The 21,640-nt window shown below is 38.6% G+C and overlaps 1 protein-coding gene across 2 annotated transcripts in view; it reads left to right on the forward strand.

The window, feature by feature from the left end:
• nars2 (asparaginyl-tRNA synthetase 2, mitochondrial) overlaps positions 1–21,424 on the forward strand; it is a 77,188-nt gene extending 55,764 nt beyond the window's left edge. For both annotated transcript variants that reach the window (XM_080197091.1, XM_080197093.1), the window contains 6 exons: positions 873–910; positions 1,193–1,259; positions 4,476–4,613; positions 11,730–11,827; positions 18,964–18,990; positions 21,065–21,424. In XM_080197091.1, the coding sequence (XP_080053217.1) occupies positions 873–910; positions 1,193–1,259; positions 4,476–4,613; positions 11,730–11,827; positions 18,964–18,990; positions 21,065–21,209 (513 nt within the window). In that variant the 3' untranslated portion in view covers positions 21,210–21,424. The remainder of the gene's footprint in view (positions 1–872; positions 911–1,192; positions 1,260–4,475; positions 4,614–11,729; positions 11,828–18,963; positions 18,991–21,064) is intronic.
• Positions 21,425–21,640: the final 216 nt, after the last annotated feature.

A 21,640-nucleotide genomic window follows, 5' to 3' on the forward strand; every position in this document is an offset into this window, starting at 1 on the left:
GATTTATAGAGATACAAAGATGATACAGCATTCAACATCAGTATATTCGTACCTGTGTTTCTAGCAGTTTTTGTCCAAGTTTCCTAACATTGTAAAAATTATATGAAGAAAATTGCCAGAATTCCAAAATCCTTGTAGACCATAGCAGTTTTTACAAAAGAGTCGGACCCAAAAGGCTTTCATTTTCTTTTACTCAACAGGAACTACCTGACTGGAGTGTTGGCAGTGTTTTCTGTTTTTGTTTCAAATTACCAAGATCTTCATTTTTGGTTGCTTTGTGAGCATGGTAAACCGTTATCCTTTCGACCCCAGAAAGTTGAAGTATCCTTTAGATTAACGTAAAAAGTGACTATGGAGTTAATAGCAGATTCAAAAAACATTAAAAAATTAACATTTATGCTTACATGTTTATACATTTGTGTGGGTGAAGTTGTTCCATTTTTGAATGGATATGATGTGAAGAATTATAAAATGGCACCAGAAAAATTAATTTAGCTGAAACAATAACAAATGTGTGGATGCTTTAATTCTGAAATAAAATTAGAAAATGATGGAAACAACCAGCAGGTCATAGAACATCTGTGGGGCGAAAAAAGTTATTCAGGTCAATAACTTTTCAAGAGTTGCAAAGTGAGCAGTTTTTAAGCACGTACAAGATTGGGGAAAGGGGCAAGGAGGCATAATTGGATGGAAGGCATGCATGTTAAATGACAAAAGGGGTAATCGTACAAGGCAAAAGGCAGTGATAATATATCTTATTCAGGGGAAATAAATTCCCTGAGCTGACATGGAACCTTTTGGGGACAGTGCCGGGCTGCTGCAAAACTTTCTGTAAAGAAATTGGTGATTAATTGTGATCTTTTTATTTGTAGGGAAGGGTGGAACAGATGCTGAAAAATTCATTTCAAGTGTAAGCAAGTCACTTTTTTGTATTTTTAAAAGAATTTTTTTTACTGCTTTTGTAGAGACATGCAGGTTTGGAGTCCTTCAGTTCTATATCTGAATTTTTTCCTTAAGTTTGTTGTTTTTCACTTTCGATATCCAATGCATAATGCATAAGATTACCACAAGATAATATAAAGATAATGAAATAAGAAATGAAAAGGTCACAGAGCCCTCCAGGTTTGATTGTAGTTTGGCCCGTGTTATAATATCTTGTTCAATGTAATTATGATGTAAATATAATTTTTAGGCTTTCCTATACTGAAGCGATTGACATTTTGCAAAGAAGTATGGAAACCTTCACGTTTGAACCCAAGGTAAAGAACATGGCCTGAATATGGATTCATTTTGTGAAATTTCAACAGTACCATTGGGCATTTAATTGTTAACTCATTTAACTTGACTTTTTGAGTCAATCCAATTTATTTATATCTCAATTTCTTCTCAGCTTTGAATTAAGATTTTTATGCTTTTGTATCAAACTTTTACTGGTGGTTGTTTCAAGTTTAGCTTTTCAATCTGTTATAATCGAAAAATTGCTTGTTTGAAAAGTATAATTTTGGTACCCCTTAGCAATGTACATTTAAAGAAGCAATTTTATTACATAATTATACTTCCTATCAATTACAGTTTTTGTCTATTTTCTGCAACTTCATTGAGTGCAAAAAATGAACTTTTCCAAATTTTTCTTTTATCACTCATGGGTTTATGAAGTTTTATTATTCATGTTCAGCTTTCTTCACTGCTTAGTTTCCCTGCCTTTTTTTCTGCTCTTCTAACCTTTTACTTATATCCTTGCTTGCTATTTCTATATTTTCTTCCTCAGGCTGTTTCCTTATTTTTCCCACTTGCCTTTAGCTCTATTCTTTCCCTTTATTTTGATATCCCGATCCTGAGGTGGGCAGTATGAATATTGTAACAGTGTGTCAAGTTAACAGTTTTGTTGGATGTGCTTCTAGCTTCTGTAATCACAGGAGATTGTGTTGATCGGGTGCTTTCAGGAATGCATTGCCCAGATTGGTGTTCCCACAAGGAGTCCTGTAGAGATGTAAAATATATATGTCATACTGTCATATATGTCAGTGTGTCATACTGTATTTCCACATTAAATGCATGTATTCTAGAATAGTAGGCTGTTAAAACAGATGCATCAATTTAGTTACCCTCCACTGAAGCACTCTTATTTAATTTTGAACCATCTGCTTCAGTGTAAATGCAGTCTGAAATGAGGCCAGTGGCAGTAATTCCTACAGTTTTATTTTGTAGAAGAGGAAGTTCTGAAGTAGTGTACAGGATTGAATTAAAAAAAATAATGGGCATTTATTAGCATTTCTCTTGTAACTGGAGTTTTCTGAACAGTTTAAAGCTTTTTCATCTTGTAATTCAAAATAATGATGTCCATCTATGCTATTATGATTGTTCAAATAATGGAACATAAAACAGCATGCCTACAATTGTTTTTAAAGCTTAATGATCAGATCCTAATTTTGTCATCAGCAGACATGTCAGTATACACCTGTGCTTGGAATTAAAGTAGTCAGCACTGTTGCCAGTGTTGGCTTGTAGGCAATAATCTCTAATCACTCAAATGTAACTCTATTCCACTTACTATCAGAAAAGCTATAATAATGGGTATTATGTTATACAGTGCCAACAATACAAACCTACAATGTTCATCTTTAAGCTGAGCAGAGCGAATCAATGTTTTTTAAATAGAAAAACATTGTCATTGTTTTTATATATCTGGGGGTATAATATAGCTGAGATCTGATAGATTTTATTTGGGTGTGAGAGAGCATTTTATGATGTGAATGGGGAACTTTTTTTTTTACACTTGTGAAGTGCTGTGCCCAATACACTCGCTCTCTATTTGTGATAAAATGAAACAAATCTGCCTAACTGCATGCATGAAAGAACAAATGTAAAACTTGTTGAATCTAACAGCTTTTATACCATTCAACTTTTGGACTTGAAAACTCAAAGACTTGTCCTATTCAACTGTGTGCGTCTCTTCCACTTGCCTGTATATAGTTCCTTCCAGTTGGTATTACAAATTAATATATGTTAAGAACCCCACTGATGATCAATGTGAGGGTAGCCCAAAACCCAGAAGAGTAACCTCAGAACATCAATTCTTATTGGTATATATTTTCCATTTGGTATAATGTGAGAAAAGTTACGTAAACCAGGAAGGCACAGTCAGATGTTTTGTCATCAGTTAATAAAAAAAAAAATTCTTTTTTAAAAAAAAATGACAAAATGGATTAGAGTACACTACAACAGTACCCTTAACTGCACAGATGCCTAAACACACAGTACCACATGAAGTTACTCCTTTGGTTCCCACCAACCTACATTTCCTGAACTCTGAGATGCCCCTTTTCCCCAAACAAAATCCAAGATTACATAACTCTATGAACTAAATCCAGCAGGTAGTTACCACTTGCATATTATTTGTCCACATTTGGGAAAACCATCTACAGTTTCAGCAAAAGCATAATCTTCTCTGTTCAAGTTTTGGATTTTAATCAGCTGCTTTTTAGCAATAACTTGTTTTTTTGGGGGGAAGGATTGTTTTCTGCAGCTATATGTAGCTATAATGGTAGCTGCTTCTTCCGTATCCCTTTCTTGCTGTGGATGTATTGCTTTTTTCCCCCTTTGATGTTATCCACCCTGTGGACCCGGCTTTTAGCATATAAGTGCCAATTCCCTTAGCTCTCCTCATCCACGCTACTGTTTTTCCCCCTGGTCACATAGGTAAGTACTTATGCTAATTTGCATATCAAAACACTGCTTCAGATAGCTGCATTTATCAGTCCCCTTTATTTTGTCCCAATTTCATTTCATTTTATTTTCTTGGTTTTCCTCAATTCTCAACACATGCAGATCTGTTAAGATGGAAAGTTATTCTACTAAATCCTCACTTTGGTTTCTGTCACTGAGCAGCGGCTTTTTAAAAATTAAATACTTGGATAATTCCAATTAAATGAGCATTCCTTTATAAATAGGTTCCTGAATGAATTTGACTATCAGAAACATTTGAATACAAATCTACTGCATAATTTAAAAACAAGTGCATAATTAACTGTATTACAGCATCTACATTTGTCATGAAAATGAAACAGTAATTTCCTTAGATTGGCATGTTTGCCATTCCGATTATGATGAGTAGGGGAGCATTTGTATTACATTACATCTGGTATGCAACAAATGTGATTCTCACTGTGTTTAGCCATAATATAACATTCGTGGGAGGCATTTTAAGGTGCTTAATCTTTAAATACTAGAAAGAGATTTTTCTCTTTAAAGCAAGTAGTTTAAAGGACACTTAAGTAGTGCCTCATTAAAAATAAATGCTTCTATGTCTTTGTTATGCTGAGTTCTACTCTAAATTTAGAAGGGGGGGTTGTGATTTAATAGTATTATTGAATGAAGATTTATAAAAGCTCTATGCGTCTGCATATGTCAAAGTTATTTCTGTTGATTCTTGTGTTGTGCTTTAGTAGTGAAGTAGATACTGTCATCTTTTACAGTGGGGCTGTGACCTCCAGACTGAACATGAGAATTATCTGGTGGAGCACTGTGGCAATATCCCTGTTTTTGTAGTTGATTATCCTTATGACATCAAGCCCTTTTATGCCAGAGATAATCAGGATGGACCTCAGCATACAGTAAGCAGAAATTCTATGATTTATGTGTTGAGCATTATAATATCTAACATAAACCCATTAGCTCATCTCTTCTGGTGATGGGAGACATGGTGGTTTAAAACGTACTAATCCTCCAGATTCTGTCTGAATTTAGCCCCTTGCACTTTTCTTTGCTTAAACAGTGTTTCTTGTAGCTATGATATGACTATAGTCAAAATTTTAAAGACTAGATAGCCATTTGAGAAGCAACAGCATGATTGTGCCACACTGCTGCAAATAGTATGACATGTCCTATCCGTTTTTAGTATTTTATACAGATAATCCATATTATACAAATCTCACGTTTTTGAATAGCCTTTGGCAATTTTTCACTGGATCTCAATGAAAATTTGGCTGTGATATTTAAGGAAATAAATCATGTTCCACTTCAAGAACAATGATTTAAGGATGAAAATCATGTTTAAATTTGATACATCCTCAAAGTGCTCAAATGAAAACGAAACCCAAATGCGATATTGCGATGATTGGATTATGTTACTATGAAACGTTATAATTACAAAGAACAAAGGAACAAAGAACAACACAGCACGGGAAACAGGCCCGTCGGCCCAACGAGCCCGCGCCGCCGTCCCACTGTCTGTGACCTATTCATGATTTTAGTCTAAGCCTAATGTGTGAGGATCAGGGAGGTCCAATTGAGGGACAATTTAGTACCCAATCAATCAGCCTAAAAGCACATCTTTGGGATGTGGGAGGAAACCGGAGCACCCGGAGGAAACCCACGCAACCACGGGGAGAACGTGCAAACTCCCACAGACACAGGCCCAAATCCATGTGTCCGCACAGCAACAGAGATAGTCTCTGAGCTGTCATGTTGCCCTCGAGATGGTCCAGTTTAAGCACACCGACGACATGAAGCAATAGGCAACTCCCGAAGCAACGTCCAAGAGCAGCCCACTACAACCTGCCGCATGCATGCCCCTTGCTGGACTTAAATGCCTGTGGAGACAAAAAAAAATTAACCAATATAACACCAAGAAATACTGCACGTGAATGTGAACCTAGAAGTTGGGGGCAAAGAAGATGGAATCATTTGGATTTTATCTTATAAAATTCCCCTCCCATATGAATTTTCTTAATAAGAACATAAGAAATAGGAACAGGAGTAGGCCATCTAGCCCTTCGAGCCTGCCCCGCCACTCAATAAGATCATGGCTGATCTGTCGTGGCTCAGTTCCACATTCCTGCCCTCTCCCCATAACCCTTAATCCCCTCGCTTATCAAAAACCCATCAACCCGCGTCTTAAAAATATTTAGCGAGGCAGCCTCCACCACTTCAACGGGCAGAGAATTCCAGAGATTCACCACCCTTTGAGTGAAGAACTTCCTCCTCAACTCCGTTCTAAACTGCCCCCCCTTTATCTTGAGGCTGTGCCCCCCTAGTCCTACTGTCCTTTCTGAGCGGGAAGAGTCTCTCCACCTCTATCCTATCCATCCCATTCATCATCTTGTATCTCCCAATGAGATCTCCCCTCATTCTTCTAAACTCTAACGAGTACAAGCCTAGCTTATTCAGCCCCTCCTCATAGCTCAACCCCCTCAACTCCAGTATCAGCCTAGTAAACCTCCTCTGCACTCCCTCCAAGGCCAAAATATCCTTGCGTAAGTGCGGCGACCAAAACTGCACACAGTACTCCAGCTGCGGCCTCACCAATGCCCTATACAGCCGCAGCAAGACCTCCCTACTTTTATATTCAATCCCCCTCGCTATGAAGGCCAGCATCCCATTAGCCTTCCTGACCACCTGCTGCACCTGCAGGCTGGGTTTTTGCGACTCATGCACAAGGACCCCGAGGTCCATCTGCACTGTCGCCTGCTGCAGTTTTTCGCCACGTAAGTAATAGTCCTTCCTACCATTATTCCTACCAAAGTGGACCACCTCGCACTTGCCAACATTAAATTCCATTTAATGTTGACAACCAATCCTCTATCCACGCTAACACCCTACCCCCAACCCCATGCCCCCTTACCTTCTGCAATAACCTCTTGAGGTACCTTGTCAAACGCCTTCTGAAAATCAAGAAAGACCACATCCACCGGCTCTCCTCTATCCACCGCCCTAGACACATCCTCATAGAACTCCAATAAATTCGTCAGACACGACTTCCCCTTAACGAAACCGTGCTGCGTCTGCTCTATCAAGCAATTCCTCTCCAGATGCCTCGCTATTTCCTCCTTGATGACAGATTCTAACATTTTACCTACAACAGACGTTAAACTAACCGGCCTATAATTCCCTGCCTTTTGCCTGCCACCCTTCTTAAACAACGGCGTAATTATTATCACATATTTTAAAATTGATAAAATCATCACAGAATAGCATGTCTCAGAAGTCAATTTAGCATGGCCAATCCACCGTACCTGCACATTCTGGACTGTGGGAGGGAACCAGAGCACCTGGGGGAAGCCCACGCAAACACAGGGAGAATGTGCAAACACCACACACACTGATCAAATCTGGGTCCTTGGTGCTGTGAGGCAGCAGTGCTATCCACCATGCCACCCTATCTAGCAGTGCTTTCCAATCATAGCTAGTTACTTGAAAGAGACTTCTCTTACCCACCTCTAACTTTTTTCTATCGTTTTAAATTTGTGACCTCTCATTATCAACCCTTCAGCCATTTGAAATGGCTTCTCTTTATTCTAAACCCATCATGGTTTTAAACCCTTCTGTCAGATTTCCTCTGCTTTTTCTGCTCTAAGCCTCTCAAGTCCATCTTCCTTTTATTTGTTCATAGGATGTAGGTATTGCTGCTATGGCTAACATTTATTGTCCTTGCCTGGTTGCCCTCAAGAAGGTAGCAGTGAGCCACTGCCTTCAACCACTGCAGTCAGTTTGGTATTGATGCACCCACAATGCAGTTGGGGTGGAAGTTCCAGGAATTTAATCCTGCAGTGAGAGAATGATAAATCTCCAAATCTTAGAATGGTGAATGGCTTGGAGGAGAACTTCTGAATCCCTTTTGAACTTTTTAAACTAGCTTTTGACAAAGGGCCATCTGGACTCAACATAGCCCTTTTCTTTCCTTACAGATGCTGCTAGACCTGCTGAGACTTTCCAGCATTTTCTCATTTTGGTTTAATCCCTATAACTGTAGTCTCTCATTTTTGGAATCATTCTAACCTTATTCGCACACTGTCCAAAGTCATCATGTTAAGTGTGGTGCCCAGAATTGGGGACACTACTGCAGCAGGAATTGAACTGGTGTTTTATGTAGATTGAACAAAACTTGCGTTTCAACTCTCTCCCATTAAATGTATTGCATTTGCACTTCTCTGTTGAATTTTGTCTGCCACCTGTCTCCTTATTCCACCAGCCTGTCTGTTGTCTTGAAATCTATTCCTCTCTTCGCTGCTTATTACCCTTCTGCAAATTACTTGGCCCTGCAGTCCAAGTAATTAATAATTCATGTAGAAGAAAGTAAAGGACAAACAGCAATGGTCCTCATGCTGAGCCTCTGGACTATCACATATATTTCCCTCCAGTCTGAAAACAGCAGTTTACGATAAGTTTCTTTTCTATCCCTTGGGTAATTTTGTATCCATGCAGTCGTCCCTTTCACCCCACTTTTATTAATGAGTCTGTTGGACTATTGTAGACATGTTAAATTTTAAAAAGAACTCTGATTGTCACAATTATTGTAAAGAAGAGCTTAAGTTCCATTTTGTTGCTGGAGTATAGTTCCAGGGCATGAGTCAACATATAGTCTTTGACCACGAGTTTGATATTGTGTATAAGAAGGACAGTGAGTGACCATGGAGAATTTCACAATCGAACCCAGTCATATCTTTGCATGTTATTAGCTATCCAATAATTAAATAAATGTGAGGTCAGGAGCCAGAACTTGGGGCAATTTTCACCTTCCAAACGAAGAACCACTGTGAACTATTGTAGCCACTGAACTACAGTAGCATCAGTTAACTGAACAGAGATGAGAATCAAACCTGAGCCCTCACTCGTATTTGTGGACCAGCTGCTGAGTATCGTAATTGGTTGAGCACACCTTATTTTGGTGAATTTAAGAAAATAAAAGATGTGCTACTATATGCAGTAGCCAATACAATTGACCCTAATTTCTTTCTTTTTGCAGCAGATGTCTGTGTCCATCCACAGGATAAAATATTGTTTTGAGTTTAGTGTTCATGCAAAGCAGTTTCGGTTTTGCCTGATCACAATGCTGTGATATTTCAAAAATGAGTAGTGTGTTAGGTATAACTAATTTATCTTGGCATGTGGTAATTAAAGGTAAAACATGCATGGAGATATAACGGTAATGTTGAGCATTAAAATCAGGGTGAGGCTCACAGTATGATATCCATGGATTTAAAAGCAAAATATTGCAGATGCTGGAAATCTGAAATTAAAACTGAAAACGCTGGAAAAGCTCTGCATATCTTGCAGCAGAAGTGGAGGGAGGAATAGACGCCAAAAACTTCCAGCCTCATTAACTCACGGCTGAGATTCTCCAGCATTGTTGCGGTAAACGGAGTTTTGGCTGAGTGCCAAATTCTCTCTTCTCACTGGCAGCAGGGCAAGAACAAACAAGATCAGAGAAGCCCATCCAATGTTAACTTTTGAAGTCCGTATGACTCCCCTTCAAAGCTAAAACTTATTTGCACGAACTCTCTTAGGAAGAGTCACAAATAACAAACTATTTTACGTTTAGGTTACACCATGAACATAATATCACACAAAACTGACAATGCAAACAAACCGTTTGACCTAACTGTTTTATACTAGTGTGTGCATACTCCACATGAGGCTCTTCCCACTCCATTTCATCTAACATATCAGCATAAACTTGTATTTTCTCTCTCATACACTTACCTAATTACTCCTTAAATACAAACGAGCCACCTCAATTATTCTGTAGCAAGAGGGGAAGAAATTTGGTAATTGCAAGGAGTATAAGGTACTGAAGATGAAATCAAAGTGGTATACTTGGAGGAACCTTTTAAGTGGATGTGGGAGAGGATGGCGATATCAAAACTTTGCTGTAACTGAAAGCTCTGTCACTGGCAAGACAGTAGATGGACAGTAGATGGCCTACTCCTGCTCCCATTTCTTATGTTCTTATGAATAGAAGCCTAAAGTTGGCAAGATGAGCTGGAGAAAGTTATTGAAGAAGAGTGGAAAAAGGTTCTGGAGAAGCGATGGGCAACCTAGGCTAGTGATTCGGCTGCATGAGTCGCCCTTCGTCTCAGTTGGCTGCAAGATTTAAATCAGGCTTGTTCACTAACCACAAGATTAAATATATTTAATGCACCAAATGTTTAATCACATTATAGAAAGTGCTTAATTATTTATACATTAGAACTATCATCAGCTTCAAATGGTAAAAACAAAAGAAATATTCACACTTCAGATGCAGAGGGAACGCAAGGCTCTTGCAGACGTTATTGCGTGCAATAAACATGGACCTTCTCTTTCCCTTGCTTTACGTGCATCACTTCAGCCAGAGCGATGGGGGTAAAAAACTATATGGACAGAAATCAGCAGAATAAGGCAACCCTATATGTGAACAGTGGTCAACAAAAAGTCTTGTGGGCTGCATGTGTCTCCCAGACCTCACGTTGCTCACCACTGCATTGGAGCTGTGTGTAAATAGGGGCAGTCAGAAATAGTCACAAAATCAAATACTAAACAAATTGCACAATTAACACCAAGTTTAAAATCCAGCACAGCATGCTGAAGGTAACCGATGGGTTTATTTTTCAATATCAGTAGCCATAAGGAGGTGACTTAATTTTGCTATTTCTCATTCAACAGTATCAAAGAGCCTGGACCCAGGTGCCAGTTTTTAATCCTACAAGTTGATATTCATTAATGTTTGGATACTTGTTGAAATTTCAACTTCAAAATTATTAAATCATAAATATAGTAAATTAAAGTCACCAAATCCACAAACTATATGAAATTACTGTTCACAACCAAGTTTCAGGATCAACAAGCTGTCTAAACCTCTGCAGCTTTTAATTCAAGTCAGACTAGTGACACATATTTTTCCACACAAGCTATAAAAAAATGAAATTCACTTATTACAATTTTAAAACCACAGTCAGACATGAAGCAGTTTGTTTATTGACATGTTTACAACACAGAGTTACCATTATTAACGTTAAACTCTCATTCCCAATTGTGAGTTTGAATTGAGGGCACCTATAGGGCACAACCTCAATTTTAAAGATCTGATACAAGGCAAGCTAATTCAAAAACTGTCTGAAAATGAGAAATAGAAGCAGGGCATTTTGTCCTTCGAGCTTGATGTGTCATTCAGTGAAAACATGATGGGTCTGATTGTGCTCATAACTTCCATTTTTCTGCATACCCCTCATACCTTGACTCCTTTGTGGATCAAGATTCAGTCCAACTCAGCCATAAATATATTCAGGGTCCTAGCCTCCATTGCTCTCTGAGGTAGATAATTCCAAAAATTCTCTCCATTTGGAAGAAGAAATTCCTTCCCTTTTCCATTTTAAATAGGAGACCACTTATTTTCAAACTGTACCCGCTAGATCTAGATCCCCTGCTACGCAAGAGGAAACATCCTCTCAGCATCCATCCTGTCAAACCCACTCAGATTTTTTTATGTTTCAATGAGCTCACCCTGTCATAGGATTAGCCGAACCCTTGATCCCAGGAATTAACTTCTCTTAACTGCCTCCAGTGCAAACACATCCCTCCTCGAGTGATGAGACCAAAATCGTGCACAGTAATCTAGGTGTGGTCTCGCCAGTGCCCCATAGATTTGTAGAAAGGGTTCTCTGCTTTTATACCCCAGCCCCTGTGCAATAATGGCCAGCGTTCCATGTGTCTTCCTAATTACTTGCGATATCTGCATGCTTTTTTGTGTATCTGCTGCACCTGACACCCAGACCTCTTTGGACTGCAGCATTCTTCAATCTCTCTAATATTGTGCTTTTCTATTCTTCCCACCAAAGTGGACAACCTCACATTTGCATACGCACTTCCTATGCTAAATATTTCCCCCTCGTCTGTCTGTATCCCTTTGGATGAAATAAATAGAAATGTTAGTTTCAAATACTGTACAAAATCTTAACTTTTTATGATCTTAGGTGGCAGCAGTTGATCTTTTGGTACCTAGAATAGGAGAATTATGTGGTGGAAGCTTGAGAGAGGAGCGACTTGATCTACTTCAATCTCGCTTAAAACAGTAAGTGTTGAAGTCAAAGCAGTTTACCTGCACATGCAGAGTAAAAAGTGTCAGCGCATTTCTGACGACCCATTGTGGATAATATTGTGGACTTAAATGTGATTTGTGCACATATATTCATTCATTTTCTTAATGTACTGCATAAGAAAAAGGTTATCCATTCTGCTTAAATTTGCTGACTGGAACATCAGGATGTTTTAAAAAACTAAATAGGACAGGAACAATAAGTAAATTTGCAGGATTGCAACAGATTATTAATTTACACCTTTAAAGCAATTAAAATGCATAAATTCTCAAGATATAAACATATCAGATTTGTATTTAATTTCCTGTATGGATGTGAAGTATTAAATTTTGCTCACCTTCACCAATGGATTTCTTCAAGAACTGTGGCAGCAATGCTTTTTTGTTTTATAAGAAGAGGAGCTATTCCAGATCTTGAGGCCAATAACCCCGTTCCATTTCTCCCCTTCCGTACTTCCAGAAATATTAACTGATGCGCGCACACACGTGAATCAGTGTGTAATGTCAGCTACTGTAGGGTCAAATATGCAGTCAAGAGGCCATGGGTGATTAAGTGAGTTGGCTGTATTTTCATTTCAGGATATTTGAATCAAGCTAAGATTAATGGAATTAAAATTTCACCTCAGCAGGTAGTACCTGCAATGAATTCCATCCTTGTTTCCAGTGGGCATCTGCCTCTGACTTAAAAGCTAATGAATAAATCTAATGTAAAGTGCTTATATAGTCATCAAAATGTTGTCTGAAATGGAAAAATTCAGTGAAGCAGTAAATTGGGGTTATGGCAGTTTGGAGAATGAGTGGAACTTTACACCCGATTATTTTGTTATACCAAGCAAGAGTAGATTATGCAGCTATAATTGCTTAAAATAGGACAGTTACAATTTCCTGACATCCTGGCAATTTGAAGATAGCATTCTCCTCTACCTTGTAAATTTGTTGATATTGATAAATCTGAGTCAGCAGTACTGATTTCTGTTGGCCTACTGAAATCAACATGTTATATGCTTCCTGTGGAGTACAGTTGAGTGAGAATGGGTGTCTGATATTGAGCTTTGTGTTGCCTTTCACAGTTAAATAATATTTTTGAAGAATTACTTCAGGCACATTAATGAAGGATCTATGCAGTGAATCTGGGGTGTGCATCAGTTATAACTATGAATAATGTATTAGACTGTGCATTCACTAGTCAGACCACTGGTGCATCAAGTGGATGTGTTGAAATGATCCACAAAGCGGTAAAGAAGCACTTTCAGGACAGAACGTTTAATATATATACTACCCTCTCAACCCTTACTGTACCCATTTTAAAGGAGCATTGTCTGAGTGGAGAGGTGATCAGTTATTAAATTTTCACACCATCTGAATTCTTTCATAACATACCAGTAACAACTACTGATTTTTCTTGTAGTAACGCAGCAGGATCCTCCCCAAGCAGCCTCTGTGGAGTGATGGAAGCATCTGAGCCTTTCCAAAGTTTAAATGTTGAAAGGTTCTTCAGATTTTATTTTGATGAGCAATTATGTGCAATTACTGGTATGCGTGACAAAGTCCTAATTGCCATTGGCCTTGTTCACTGTCTTTGTAAGGTTCTTATTTCCTCATTTAATCGCTATAGTACACAAGGAGGCCATTCAATCCATGGAGCCTTAGCAACCACAATCCCACCCAGGTCCTATTCTCGTAAACCCACACATTTGCCTTGCTAATCCCCCGACACTACGGTCAATTTACCATGGCCAAGTCGCACATCTTTGGACTGTAGGAGGAAACCGGAGCATCTGGAGGAAACCCACGCAGACGCTGGGAGCATGTGCAAACGCCACACAGTCAGTCACCCCAACCAGGAATCGAACCTGGGTCCGTGGCGCTATGAGGCAGCAGTGCTAACCACTATACCACCTTGTCGCCCATATCTTGTATCTTTTTCAAAAAATAGAATTCTAACGAGAACAAGAATAAAGTAAATCTGCACCGAATGGTCCTTTAATTATGATAGTGAAAAAAGTGATTCCTATTGCTGTAAACTGATAAAACTCTTGTGATGTTAGAGGTATATTGTTCATTAGGTCAGCTGAAAAATTCTTAGGAAATCTTGCAGGGCTTTACCAATCTCATGGACCTCCCTCATTTATTTCAATCCAGCAACAGCCTAATAGAAGAATGAGGGGAGACATTATAGAAACATATAAGATTATGAAGGGAATAGATAAGATAAAAGCAGGGAAGTTGTTTCCACTGACAGGTGTAACTAGACCTAGAGGGTATAGCCTCAAAATAAGGGGTAGCAGACTTAGGACTGAGTTGAGGAGGAACTCCTTCATTGTTGTGAATCTGTGGAATTCCCTGCCCAGTGAAGAAGTTGAGGCTACATCATTGAATGTTTTTAAGGTAAGAGTGGATAAATTTTTGAAAAGTAAAGGAATTAAGAGTTATGGTGAGCTGGTGGGTAAGTGGAGTTGAGTCCACAAAAAGATCAGCCATGATCTTACTGAATGGCAGAGCAAGTTTAAGGGACCAGATGGCCTACTCCTGCTCCTAGTTCTTATGTTTTTATGTTAACATTGCCAGAGGCCTGGAAATAGATTAGCTGTATTAGGGATCCTTAGTTAAGGATGAAAATACTACATATTTGGACAAAAATATATACTTTGAAGCCATTAGGGCACGTTTTAGGAAAAATCTGTGGTGTCCATTGTCTTTCAGAAAATCTTTACCAAGTAGACCGCTCAAAGATTAAGGGTTATGGAATTAAGGGCAAGGTAACAAATTGGATTTAAAGCTGGTTAAGAAAGATCACACTCAGGATAGCTAAGAATGGGCAATTAATTCTGCCCTTCCAGTGTCATCCACATTCTGAAAAATATTTGGGAAAGTAGTTTGTGTTTGGAAGTGGGTAACAGCGTTCCATAGGATTCTGTTCTTGGGCCCTTTCTGATGTGGAGTTGTAGCGTTGGACTGAGGTGGACACAGTAAGAAGTCTCATAACACCAGGTTAAAGTCCAACAGGTTTATTTGGAATTACGAGCTTTTGGAGCGCTTCATCACTTAGCTGATGAAGGAGCCATGCTTCAAAAGCTTGTGATTTCAAATAAACCTGTTTGACTTTAACCTGCTGTTGTGAAACTTCTTAACAGACCTTTTCTGTTCATGCTGTACAACTGCAGTTTGAATTTTGGGCTAGAGGGTATCCTGTTCAAATTTGGAGATTTGATGAAAATAAACTGTGTACAATTTTCAGCATCAAAGAGGGGATGTGATTAAATGGTGGAATGTAAAGTAACAGATGGAATTCAGAGTCCTCCAGTATGAGGTGCTATAATTTGGGTTCAAAAAAAGTATTTATACTTCTGAAATATTTTACTTTTTGAAAAATGATGAGGTGAAATGGCAGAGTGATTTATAGGAGATGGAGTAAGTGGTGACCAGGTTCAGAACATTTTAAAAGCAACATGTGAAGTGGATAAGACCCTTTAAACAAAAAAAACCGTCAGGGTTTTCAGGCAATCTGTGGAGGCAGTAGCGTAGTGGTATTGTCACTGGACTAGACACCCAGCTACTCAGGCTAATGTTCTGGAGACTAGGGTTTGAATCCCGCCATGACAGATGGTGAAATTTGAATTCAATAAAAACCTGGAACTAAAAGTCTAATATGGCGATTAAAGCATTGTAAATTGTCATAAAAGTCCATTTGGTTCACAAATGTCCTTTAGGGAAAGAAATCTGTTGTCCGAACCTGGTCTAATTTACATGGAACTCCAGATCCACAGCAATGTGGGGTTGACTCTTAAATGCCCTCTTAAAAGAACGACCAAGCCACTAAGCTAAAGGGCAATAAATGTTGGTGTAACCAGCAACGCCCACATCCCATTAATGAATTTAAAAAAATGTAAAAGATGTAATGGTTAACTTATGTAGAACTTAAGAAGTTTTGGACCTCTCACTACAGAAATAACATTGAAGCATTAGGAAGGATTTGCTACAGAAATTACTGGAGTGTCACTTGGTATCATGCAGATATTGAAGTCGACAAAGGTTGGAGCTGATCTTACATAGAGAGAAGATGATGGGGTGATTTGAAAGTGGTGTTTAAAATGATGAAGGGTGCAATCAGAGTAGATAAAAACAGACCTTTGTCAGTGCTTGAGCAGCTTCAGTTTAGAACTCTGTTCTAATACATATCACTGATTTAAGTCGGAGTACGAGAGAAACTTTTCTATAAATAAAGCTTTGGAGTGCATGGCCAAAGCTGGTGATTGAAGCAAAGAGCACATAAACGTTTAAAAATAAGTTGGAAGAGTTGGTAGAAATGGAGATAAAAGAACATAGAAATAGAATGGGCACATGGAACTTTGGTCACTGCTTACCTGAACGTATACATACTAGTGCTAGTGCTTTGGTATTATGTAAAGGCAGGTTTTAATGCTTTTGGTGAATACTCCTCATGATTACTTAATCATTATCTGAAATGCACTATCCTCTCTTCTATATTGTAAATGCTCAGTTATGTTTTTCAAGTATTTTCTTTTTAATCATAGATTACCTAAATTTGCATTGTTTCCATTTTATTATGTGTAGCTGGTTTTTGTTGATGCTTTCAAGTTAAAATAAGAAGTATTTTGGTAGAGGAGACAACAATCTTTGATTCTGTTTTTCCCAGAATTCTATGGCCATTCACGCCCTGCTAATAAGAATTGAGAATTTGACATTCAGCTAAATCTTCATTCATAGTAGTGGGATAGGAGAATCCCAGCCACAGGCGAGGTTGGAGAATACTGTCCAGAATGTATTATTGCCAGTTTGGATGTTTCCATGTTGAGCTTCAAATTGAGGTGTAGTTGGTCAGGATAACTATAGATAAAATATTTCTGACAAATTCAACAACTTAAACTTCTATTAAATAATATTTTCAAACATGTACATGCCTACATTAAGGAGATTGTAATTGTGCTAGGAATTATTTTTATTCTGGTGTGCACATGGTGGACTGAATGGCTACCTTCTGTGCCATAAGCCTTTCTAGGTTTCTATGGACTTAACCCATTTATGTCTTTCCTACAACTTCCCCTTTGAACATCATCTGTGGGTAGAGTTCTGCAGACTCCAGATTATGGTCTTCACTCAGTAAGGTGTCCATGTTCAATTGACAGCCAGCAGAGGAACATGGTGTACATTTATCAGTCAGAATTGATTTGCTCATTGCTTGCCTTTTGGAAGACTGGAAAGAATGTTTCATTTTGCATGCCAACTTTTGCCACAATCAGATCTACATTTTTAATATCTTTATTTTTGATAGTTCCAATATTAAATTGTGCATAGAGCAGATAAAAGGAAAAGAAAAATTCAACAGGTTAGGCCAATACACATTGGAGTTTAGTAAAATGAGACAGTTTTATTGAAACGTATATCTGAGGGGACTTGATAGGGTGGATATCATAGGATGTTTCTTCTCGTTTGGAAGACTTAAAGTGAGAGATGCTGCCTTAAAAGGGAGACCTCGTATTTTTCTCACCGAGGATCATTGGTATATGGAGTTCTCTTGCTCAAAGTGGAGGCTGACTCTTTGAATTTATTCAAGGCAGAGTTGGGCAGATTGTTGACAGACAAGAGAGTCAAGTGTTTTGAGGGGCAGACAGCAAAGTTGAGTCTACATCAGATCAACATTGATCTTATTGAAAGCTGGAGCAGGCTTGAAAGGCCAAATGGCCTATTACTACTTGTATGTTCCTGAAACAACAAATTGTAAATATTTTTACTCAAGGCAGACTGTACATCAAACAGAAGGGCTGACGAGGGGGATTGAATATAAAAGTAGGGAGGTCTTGCTGCAGCTGTATAGGGCATTGGTGAGGCCGCAGCTGGAGTACTGTGTGCAGTTTTGGGCGCCGCACCTGCGTAAGGATATTTTGGCCCTGGAGGGAGTGCAGAGGAGGTTTACTAGGCTGATACCGGAGTTGAGGGGATTGAGCTATGAGGAGAGGCTGAATAAACTAGGCTTGTACTCGTTAGAGTTTAGAAGAATGAGGGGAGATCTCATTGAGACGTATAAGATGATGAATGGGATGGATAGGATAGAGGTGGAGAGACTCTTCCCGCTCAAAAAAGACACTAGGACTAGGGGGCACAGCCTCAAGATAAAGGGGAGGCGGTTTAGAACGGAGTTGAGGAGGAACTTCTTCACTCAAAGGGTGGTGAATCTCTGGAATTCTCTGCCCGTTGAAGTGGTGGAGGCTGCCTCGCTAAATATTTTTAAGAAGCGGGTTGATGGGTTCTTGATAAGAGAGGGGATTAAGGGTTATGGGGAGAGGGCGGGAAAGTGGAACTGAGCCACAACAGATCAGCCATGATCTTATTGAATGGCGGGGCAGGCTCGAAGAGCTAGATGGCCTACTCCTGCTCCTATTTCTTATGTTCTTATGTTCTTATATACACAAGTGTACTTTTATTAAAAAGTAAATAGTGTTGCTGATAGGCTATAATATTTTCAACAGATGTGGCACCCAGACTTGGCTTCAGTGTAGTTTACGTTGATCTTAGACTTCAGTTAGGAGAATAAAGTGATATCATAGAATCCTATAAAATCCCTACAGTGCAGAAGAGACCATTTGGTCTATTGGGTCTGAACCAACTCTCTGACAGAGTATTTTGTCCAGCCTCCATCCCCGTAATCCCCATGTTTACCATGTCCAATCCATCTCACCGACTCATCTTGGGATACTAAGGGGCAATTTAGCATAGTCAGTTCACCTAATCTGCATATCTTTGGACTGTGGTAGGAAACCAGAGAAAACCCACAGACATGGGGAAAATGCGCAAACTCCACACATCCAAGGTTGGAATTGAATCCAGGTCCCTGGAACTGAGGCAGCAGTGTGCTGCCACCGTGATAGGCATAGAGTTGGTTACTCACAGAAGGGGAGGGGAAATTTGGTTATGGAGAGGCACTGTTAAAATGGTAGAGGTCTTTTAACTTTTGCTGACTACAAAAGGCACTTAAATGGAGAAAAAAAACTGTTACATTTTTAAGTTTTTGTGGGACTAGAAAACCTTTTTTGCAATCTTAGTAAAGTTAAGATTTATTCCCTTATAGTAATTAATCTCATTATTGGTTGCAGGTATGGTCTTAAAGACACTTACAAATGGTAAGCAACTACAATTTTTGAATTCAGTACTCAAAACTAATTTATAGTCCGATAGATCTTATCCTCAAGTTTGGTTGTTCTCACTCTTTTTACTGCAAACTTTCTGTAATGTCTAAATTTCTGAAACTGGCTTCAATCTTGAGATGTCAATCACAATAAGCCTGGTCTTCATCTGCTTACCACCTTCCGAACCACTACCTTTACCCATCTACCAAAGGAAAAAAGCTCTTCCTTAACTTCGTTAGCTTGCTGTAAATTCCAAAATCCCACTGCTGCAGCAATCCATCCTTCACATTGCTCTGTCACTGTGAACCTATTAAACTGCTTCCTCATACTTCACTTTTATTCTCATCTCCATAAAAATATTCACCGTCCTCAATCTTTGTCATCCCACCCATTCTCCACTCCATCCCATTCCTTTAAATCAGAGGGCTGAAAACTCTCATGCACTTAATGCAATGCAGGACCAGTCATTCACTGCCATGTTCTCAGTGAAATTCTCCGCGTATAAAATTGGAACATAGCCAACCTTTTGGTCAAAGACACCTGTTTTCTATGCATCTCCTCAAATCCCTTTCCACCACACTTGTTTCCTTTACCAAATGTGACAGTATCATGAATTTCTTCATCTTTAAGATTATGACCAGCTACCAGTGCTCCCAATTTTTTTTCTGTTTTGGTTTGAAAGTCATTTTGCAGTGTATCTCCCATCATTCTCTGAATTCTCCAAGCTTATTTCTTCCATGGAAGTAGCCTCCAACTTCTTCAGTCTGCTTTCAACTACAGTTTTGTCCATGTTAGAATAGACACTGTATCCCTTCCTTTAATCTTGGCCTTGGGGAAGCTCCAAACCCTGCCACTGAGTCCTCCTTTTCTTTCTATAACTATTGGCTCCAACTGACTGCATAAAGCTTAGTATCCTGTCCAATTGACACCTAGTTTCACTGCCCTCGCATGTTGTAAATCTTCAAGATTGCTTAATTCCACTATTGCATCTTTTGAATGACACACTATCTTTTTTTTCCTCTTCCTCTTCTATTTTTACTTGCACACAACTCCATCCCCCACCCCCCCATAAAGTACAGACATGTTTTCTACATTAGAGGGATCATCTACATGCAGGTGATTGTTTAGCTGCCTGATAAATGCTTAACCAACTGAGAGAAAAATTGTGGCCAAATGGCTATTATACTGTATAGTGAATTGTTTTCATAGTTTTGGTCTACATTTTCACCCTTGCTTCCAAAATCCTCCATGACCTCACTCCTCTATCTGTTGAAGCCTATCCTATCGTGCAATCCTCAAATATCTATGCTGTTCTAATCTGACCCTCTTGAACATTCCTAATTTTAATTGTTCCAGTTGCTTGGTGACTGTGCATTCAGCCATCTTAGTCCTGAACTCTGGAATTACCTCCCTTAATCTCTGCCTTTCTATTCACTCCCTGTTTTGGGGCTATCCTTAAAACCATCTCATTCACCAAGATTTTGACATTTGCCTAATATGGTTTGGTGTCTAAGTTTGCTTTATAACTGAAGCATCTTGGGGTATTTTAGTGTTTAAAAATGCTTTATAAATATAGGTTGTAAGATTACATTAAATTTGATTTGTAGTAGTCTGTCTTTGCTAGTATTTACAGTTGCAGTCACACTATAAAGAATAGATGAAACCAGATTCAAATTGACACCTAACTAACCTGTTACAACTACATGCAGCTTTAGCTGCATCATGTGGTATTTTCTGTTGTGTGGCAGCATTGATGTGAGCACAATTCTCATTTGATCTTGATTCATGACCCAACTGCATAAATGAACCAGTTGTGTATGGTGGTCACCAGTAGCTCCCTGTGCAAATTTTTATGTAAATAATGAAAAAATTGCAGCAGTTCTTTAAAAATAAATGAGTAATGTGATTTAGTTTAAAATCTTTGACCCATCCATAACCTCAGAGTAGGTTTCTTGATAAACTGGATGTTCCCCCATTTTATGCAACTCTAAACTGGAATTGACACATTGTAACTAAATTATAAACGTATGTAATGCTTCTGCTTTTTAAATTAGCTCATTTCTTGTAGGTATGAGGAACTTCGTCAGTTTGGATCAGTGCCACATGGAGGATTTGGATTAGGATTTGAACGGTATCTACAATGTATCCTGGGTGTTGAGAACATTAAAGATGTTATTCCGTTTCCAAGGTTTTCTCACTCATGCCTTTTATAAATAAAGGAACAAATCATGTTAAATGCTTTTTTTATTTCAAGAAGTACTGAACCTTGCAAATTTAGCAAATAGAATATTTCCTTGAACTGTACAGTATTTTAATCAGTTATTAAACATTCACATGAAATGGATATGTGATTTATAAGCAGAAACAAGGAAGGTAACCTATCATTGTAACCTGAAAGAGTGTTAAAATAAAAGGAATTTATATGAAGTGAAAATGAAAATTGTGGCAGTCGTTATTGTACTCCTTTCTGATAAATGCTGGATAAACACTCCCATGATGAATCATTGTATTTGATTGAAAAACTGACTGAGAACCATTCTTTCAAATGTCTTCAGGTTTGGTAATCTTTGTTCTCAATTAGTAAATATGCTTGGTTGCAACATAAATTACTTGTAATTTCTCTTACAGCAAGGCCATACTCGGA

This window comes from Carcharhinus amblyrhynchos, chromosome 10 (assembly GCF_965287045.1).
Source record: "Carcharhinus amblyrhynchos chromosome 10, sCarAmb.v2.hapA, whole genome shotgun sequence".
NCBI classification, from domain to species: domain Eukaryota; kingdom Metazoa; phylum Chordata; class Chondrichthyes; order Carcharhiniformes; family Carcharhinidae; genus Carcharhinus; species Carcharhinus amblyrhynchos.